Raw genomic sequence first — 7,974 nt, 5'->3', positions numbered from 1 at the left:
GGAAATGGCTTTACTGACTCAAGTATTGAGGTAATCATGAAAGTTAATAAGAAATGAAGATGCCTGGAGGACAACGCTGGGACTCAATTCTCCAAAGGAAGTTATCCTTAAGTACTCCTTGTGTTCCTGAAAGTAATGGGAGAAATTTATTTCAAAATTGCCTCTATCCCGGTGTCAGCCTGTGAAGGGAGCCCCAGAGCAAGTATTTTTCAGAGAGAAGGTGCACAGTGCGGTCCTCCCTGGTAGGGTGCGCCCTTGTGCAACAGGATCGAGGGCAGAGCAGGGCGTGGCTTGTCTTGGCGTCAGTGTTGACGTTGGGGGGCCGACGTAAGCTTTCCCAGCAGCCCTCGGAGCTTTTGGCTGAGCTTTTGCCTCTGGAAGTTACGCCTGGGAAGAAGGAAGTACAAATCGTGCCCTTGAGATTCACAGACCATGGGGGCACTAAGCAGTCGGATGATGTGGCTCAGGCGGGATCGTGCCCCAGAGGAGCCAGGAGCTGTTAGAGAGGAGCAGGAGGCAGTGGAGGAGATGGAAGCAGCAGTGGTGCAGGGGGAGGAGGAGAGTGAAGAATCCCAACTCTCCACCAGTCAGGTAGGCCGCAAGCGGAAGACCAGCCAGGAGGGCCACTGGCAAAGGCTCCTCGCCAGGAGGGGATCAAGGACAAGTCCCGGTCCATTTACCAGGCGCTCTTCCTGAGGGGTGAGGGCAGTGACATACAGATCCGTGCATTGGGGGAGGAGTGGAACTTACACAGGGTCTACCTGTGCCAGTCAGGGTACTTCGCTAGCATGTTCAGCGGCGCCTGGCGGGAAACAAACATGAATACCATAGAGATACAGATGCCTGATGAGAACATTGATCGTGAGGCCTTGCATGAGGTATTGGGCTCCTTGTACCGTGAATCTATGATCATCCCTCCCTGCCGAGTCATAGCCATCCTGGCTACTGCCAGTATGCTGCAGTTGGATGAGCTAATTCAACAGTGCAGGGAGATCATGAAGGAGACTGTCAGTGCCCAGAGTGTGTGCAGCTACTACTACTCAGCGGAGAACTACGGGCTTCAGGACATCAGAACCATTTGCCGCCAGTGGCTGTTGGACAACTTGATGACCCAGCGTAGTGAGGAACTTTTGACGGAAGTCAGCCTGGATCTCATGAAAGAGCTCATTGCCTCTTCAGATCTCTTGGTGTTGGAGGTGGAGATGGACATATACACCACACTAAAAAAGTGGATGTTCCTGAAGCTGCAGCCCACATGGAGGGGCACCCGAAGAGCTTTACTGCCCGATGCCAACTCCTGGTTTGCCAGGCTTAGAGGGGAGTCAGAAGGTGCCCCTTTTCTGGAGACTGAGCAGGGCAGAGCCTTCATGCCAGTGTTCCAGCAGCTACGGCTGGCCTACATAATCTGTGACCTGCCATCTGCTCATGTTATTGACCAGGATGCACTGATCCCTGCCACATGGTTGACCCCCAGTATACAAAGAGCAGTGGCTAGCCCTTCTCCGGGCTGAGCAGACCAAGGAGGTTGGGCCTGTAGATGTCTACATGTCTGACCTCCAAGAAAACAGCATGCGGTGTGGGGGCCAGCTCCGAAGAGATGAACAATGCAGCTGGAGGTGGGCAGGCTTTAACTTTGGCTGGGACCTGGTGGTGTGCTACACCAACCGCCGCATCGTATTCCGCCGCAGTGCACTGAACAAGTCCTGTGGTCTTGGGGTCAGCTTACTCTGGCAGAGAAAAGTTGCATTTCGACTCCGGCTTGTCTCTTTGGACAGGAATGGGAGAGCCATTTTCAGGAGGGACACAGAATATCAGATGCTTTCCCTAAGAAAGGATCAAGAACTAGAGGTAGTGAACCTAGAGAACCAAGATGTGGTCTTCCCCCTATACATGGCATGTAACTTCCTGTACATCCCCAGGGAGAGAGGCACTGCCCAGAGTGAGGACCCCTGCAAAAGCCCAGAGAGCTGAACAGCTGATCTGTCTTGATGCACACGGGCTTTATTGAAGTGTATTCCCTAAGACTTGAAACTATTTACAGGGCATAGGAGGAGCACACATTTCAAAGCCAAATCACCTCCAGAACTCAATTGTGCTGTTAATGTGGCAACCTGTCCACCTGGTTTACCTTCCTTCAACTGCCACATAATTTCCAAGAAGACAAAGGCCAACTGACTTTAGCGAGGAACTGAGTGTTACCTACTCTACTACTCTTTGTGAAAGTCTTTAAACCATCGCTTTCCTGTAGTTCGATTAAGTGGATGTTGTTGGGATATTTTGACTTCTCTTTCAGTTGACACATTTAGAGCTCCCATGCTCCACTTGTTAACTGGTTTCATTCCTTGTTCCCCTTTCCCCATTTCCTGCCAATGAGCATACTGCTTACTTTCCATGATTCCCATTATGTGAACCCATGCAGACTACACAGATGGTCTTCTTTGTGTTGGTTGCTCTTCAACAAAAGATCATCTTGATGTAAATTGGAACTGGCTTTGATTTCCATAGCACTTTAATCCCAGAAAGGCATTTCAAAGCTTAAAACAGCCTACATTGGGCTTGGGTGGTAGGAAGCAGTTCGGTTCTATGAGGATGTTCTTTTACTACATACGGATTTGTATGTGGCACAGTCAAGAATTATCTCTGTGTCAGAAAGTGCTCTTTAAGCAAGTTCATGTTCTTTGGTCTTTAGACATGTTTGAAGTTCAAATTGCATTCGGGGGCTAAAGGTTTACATGTGTTTTAGATTTGCAAATGTACAGACACCAGAGAATGGTCATGATGATTATGATAATCTGGAATATACTTTGGAGGAGTGTAAAAATATAAAGCAAAATTTACAAATAAAAAAATAAATCTAAAAGTGTAACACTTTACTTATTTGAAACCAGAATTTTTATGGGTTTATAATTCTCTTCCCAATTACAATCTTTCCATTTCCACCCAGTTTAGAAACCCTGACCTTTTATTCATTTTTTTTCTTAAGTAGATTTGAAAGGCTATTCCATATCAAATCTTCATGCTAATGTTAGGATAATACTTTGATGACAGTAATACGAAGTGCCTCGTTGAAGGTGCCCTTGTTGCACCCTTTGGTGTCTGTCCTTTATTTTGTATTTCCTTCCTGTCATGTTCTTTTATGCTCTATATGTGAACAACAAACCTCATTCCATGTTTTTAAATACAGTTGGTGAATGGTATGTAATGTTTAGTAAAATGGCAAAAATAGGTTTATGCTTTACCACTTTTACTTCCTTTATGTAAACGTTTGAAGTAATTTCATCTTACATTTTCCTGAACTGAATAGCAGGATGACATTCCCTCAAAAATGACATATCTTCACTTTTGAAATTCAGAAACTACTTAGCTGAAATGAACACTGGCTGCAAGATTTTTTCTGCTTTGTTTCCCAACTAACTTTCATCTTTCAACTGATCATTGATGTCTACAGTACAAAGATATCTGATGGAGTGCAAAGAATTACATCTGAAATACATACATTTAAATTCAATCAAACCTTGACTGTTTCCATTTGCCAGCTTGGGGCACTTATCCAAAACTAGATTTTATTTTTCACTTTAATTTTTTTAAATTTATTTTGACTGCTAAGTCTGAGATAGAATGCTTTCCATAGTAATGCTGTATTTGTTTATAGACTCTCAGTAAAGGAATGTGAAGTAGGACAAGATATGCAGCTATGGCGATTGTACACAAAATCATCTAACTAAATGTGAACAAAGTATATACTGCACCAAAGGAGACATAAGCCTGTAGGATGCAATGTAGTCCTTAAACATGATCAGGAGTTTTTTCTGCCTTTTCTCTCTTCATTTCTCTCTGTTGTCCCTATCAGTATTTGTCTCATTATCTATCTGTCAGTGTCTGCATCCATGTCCACCTTTGTGTGTCTTTATCTAATTTGCCTTTCTTTGTGTCCATTTTTCTCATTCTTACTTTCTGTGTCTGTCTCACTGTGTCTTCCTCCTCTGGCAGTCTCTGCCTCTGTGTGTGTGTGTGTGTGCATGTGCATGCTTTCGCATGCAGGTACACATGCTCACCAGTTTCTCATTTTTAACAGGAATAAGTACAGACTTTATTACATTCTTAAGCTATGGACCTTTTAGACTGTCTGTCATAGTTTCTATATGCTTACCTCTGTATCTCTCTGTTACTTTTGCCTATGTTTGTCTTCATCTCACTCTGTGTCCCTCTTTCTCATGTATTTCTGTCTCTCATTCTTTCTGTGTTTATCATTCGATTCCCCTCCCCTGTCTCTGTCAATACATATCTCTCTCATTTCCTGTTTCTGCTTGTCTTTTCTTCTTGGACTTATTTCTATCTCTTTCTACTTTCCTCTTTCCTCTTCCTGCCCCTTTTCTGTGTATACTGGTCTACCTGCCTTTTGTTTTAAAAATTGGCATATATATCAACATTCGTGTTTTCAGCTATCTCTTTCTGACCAGCTTTTTTTTTTTTTTTTTTTTTTTTTTTTTTTTTTTTTTTTTTTTTTTTTTGTGGTGCCAGCTTGTCCAGTCTCTGAATGTTTCTTTCCCTGGAACCATTATATCTCTTCTTATGGTCTGTCTCTGTTACTTTAGTCATAATCAAAAAAATTTACACTTTCTTTGGAAGTCGTTATCACTCTAATGTGTCAATTACAGATCATGTATAAAAAGTGAATCAGTTAATCTTCCTTGGAAATTTCTAAAGGAATCAGCTTTAAAGTTTCTGGATGTTTCTTCCCACATCCCCCCCTCACCAGGAAAACTAGAGACGCTGCAATACTTAATTCTAAATATCTGAAGGCCTTCGAATGTTTTCCCTGATAAGTAGAGGATGATATATAATGGGGGAGGGGGTGGGGAATGAGAGAATAATGGGGGAACTTTAGAATATGTAGAAGAAAATGAGAGGGAGGTGGGTATGATAAATGGTGGAATGAGACAGGCATCATTGCCCTATGTACATGTATCATTACTCGAATGGTATGAATCTGCATTGTGTACAACCATAGAAACAAATTATGTACCCCATTTGTGTACAGTGAATCAAAATGCAGTCTGTAAAAAATTAAAAGCTAAATAAAAATAATAATAAAAAAATATCTCAAGGCCTTTAACATGTATTCTAAATACACAGGATAATTTGTCAATTTCTATATGTGTCTTTCTGTAAGATATTTATATGAAATGGGTAAGATGGTTAATGTCAGATCCAGCATTTGTTTTAACTTAAGTGTCAGAAGAACACCATAAGGTATAAAAGATAATAGGATGTAGATAAGGTTGGCCATATTAGTGTTCCTTATATCATCATGATAGTAGGTGCTAAAATGATCAGGCTATTTCAACTTGATTTGCTTTTGTCATTTTTGGAAAAATTTTATATCAAATTGTTACTTTCAGATTTCACACAATAGTGTAAACAGGTTCTTCAAGTCTGTATTCCAAATAGTTATTGTTTGTTTTAAATCTGTTAATGAGAGATATGCTAAACATTTCCACTTTATGTATTTGGCAATTTCAGTGAATTTTTGAAATGTGTATATTTTGAAGATTCTTGATTTCTATATACAACAATTAGAAGATCAGTTTCTGCACCCTGAATTCCTCCCATGATCATTTAAGAATTCAAATGTGCAGGAGATTAAACAATGGGGTTTGAAGGGAAGGTATGGGAAACAGGAAAGGGAAAGACAGTTAAATGAATCTGACATAATCTTCTCATGACAGGTATGAAAACAACACAGTGAATTCCACCATCATGCACATCCATAAGAATGGGATTCTAACTAGAATAAGATCTATTCCATGCTTGTATAATTATATCATAATGGATTCTGCTTTCCTGTATAACTAAAAACAACCAACAAATAAAAAAGACTTCAAATTTCAAATCATTAAATGAATTACATAATTATTTGCTTTTAATCCTTCATCATGCTTATGACTTAGATATTGCTCCCTCAAACATCAAACATATGGATCTGTTCTGAATTTGTCCCAATAATTTCCATCTTTGTAGTTGTTTCTGTCATCTTACATCTCCTTTATACCTCACTGGTTTTTCTTTTCTTTTTCTCTTGCATCATCCTCTGTTTTTTATTACCGGATTGTTGTTTGAATTTCTTCGTTTTCTCTTTTGGTACTGAGGATTGAACTTAGGGACACTCGGCCACTGAGCCACATCCTCAGCCCTTTTTGTATTTTATTTAGAGACAGGGCCTCCTTGAGTTGCTTACCACCTGGCCAAGTTGCTGAGGCTGGATTTGAACTTGCAGTCCTCCTGCCTCAGCCTCCAGAGTTGCTGGGATTACAGGCGTGTGCCACCGCCCCCCGCTGTTGCTTGAATTTCTATTGGCTGGACTGCAATGTTCTTTACTGCCTTATTACCCGTAGTGGTTTGGAAGTCAGCTATGATATCATCAGTACATATTTTTTTTTTCAAAAGATGCTCTACCCCAAGTCAGTGTCCATTTGGACACAATTGAAGACCCCAACATAAGGAAACAGATATTTAAACTAAAAATTAAACCAGCTATTTTGCCTTGGAGACTGAAGGGTTGTGGTAGATCAGGGGTCTAAAATTTACTGAATAGCATAAATATTATTAAAGCATGGTTGTATGTATGCATGGTTTTCTTCATTTGATCATCACAAACATGATACCTCGTATCCATTCTTACATCCTCGTTCAAAATGGGAAAACACAATAAGAATCAGAGTGGTTAAGTAACTTTCCAATATGACATAGCTAGTAATTTCTGCATTGAGAATACGAGTCTAAGTCCCTTTGGGTAGATTTCAGGAAACTTACACCAATCCACATTGTCTTCAAAGGTAGATATATAAATGATAGCTATATGTGGCCTTTCGCATAAGAAAGTTATGTACTTGAGACCAGGATAATTTTCTTGAAGAAGTACAACCACAGGAAGGTGAGATTTTATGTTCCAAGCCACAATTTTTATTATTTTTGCATAAAACTGTGACTTCCACGCACCTGCAGAGAACCTGTCCTTCGTGGATTTGTTTCAGTAAAAGGTAAAACTATGATTTGTACCTTTCATGGGTTATGTGCCATCACTCACTCCACCTAACTGGCTACCTGTGAACTCTATATTCTTTAGAAGAGAGACGGTCTCCAGTGATTGATAAATACTCAGTTATGGGGAATATATGAAGAGTGTAACAAAATTCTTGAATACTCAGAAATCTGCGTCCCTCTATATATGTTATGCAGTCTTCCCAAAACAATTCATGTTCAGTCGTTTAACCAAAATCCTTGCTTAACAATCCCGGCTCTCACGTGAGGGTCCTGAGAGCCTTATGTTCTATATCTGCAAAGTAGCACTACTCTGCCACCCGAAAAGACAAATAGAATTAGAGATAATAGAAAATATCATTGAACATGTGGTAAGTACTCAGTACATTGAGAATTGATTATTAATCTTTTTTAAATATGTTCATTAAAACATTGCTTTGTTAAATAATTTTTCTGCATTGAAAACTACAGATGATGGTATGGTTTTTGCTTCAACCATGAAACAATTTTGAGAACTCAAGGGAAGTAAATGCTTTTTGCATACAATATTATTCTTTCTCTTGTTCCTTTTCCATCCCCGATGTGCCAAGATCCCTTCTTTTATCAATTACGTAATGTTTTGAAAACTTTCTTTAGCCATTTTAAAAGCAGATTTACTGGCAATGAATTTGCTGCTTTACTTTGCCTGAGATGTGTTTATTTCCACTTCGTTACTGAACGATATCTCCACCATTGATGGGTTTCTAGGACGAGATTTTTTTTTTCTTTCAGAACTTAAGAAATGTTGTATCACTTCTCTCTGGTTCCCACAGATTCTGATGAAAAATCTACTGTGATGCCAAATGACATTGGTTTTCTAAAAATTTCTTTTGTTATAGAGTCCTAAGTCACTGAGCCTCTGTTAAATATATTTCACAGGATTTATGTGATAGA

At 40.0% G+C, this 7,974-nt stretch overlaps 1 protein-coding gene across 1 annotated transcript; it reads left to right on the top strand.

Moving 5' to 3' along the window:
• Positions 1-432: 432 nt before the first annotated feature.
• LOC306651588 (germ cell-less protein-like 1) lies at positions 433-1,943 on the top strand (the record flags this gene model as incomplete). Its single annotated transcript, XM_079124249.1, is given in 4 exon segments — positions 433-591; positions 648-1,469; positions 1,471-1,920; positions 1,923-1,943. Coding segments are annotated over 4 exon segments (1,452 nt in total).
• Positions 1,944-7,974: the final 6,031 nt, after the last annotated feature.

This window comes from Sciurus vulgaris, assembly GCF_902686455.1.
Source record: "Sciurus vulgaris genome assembly, chromosome: X".
Lineage (NCBI taxonomy): Eukaryota > Metazoa > Chordata > Mammalia > Rodentia > Sciuridae > Sciurus > Sciurus vulgaris.
The sequence above is the reverse complement of the archived record's forward strand: the minus strand, read 5'-3'. Positions and strand labels throughout refer to the sequence as shown.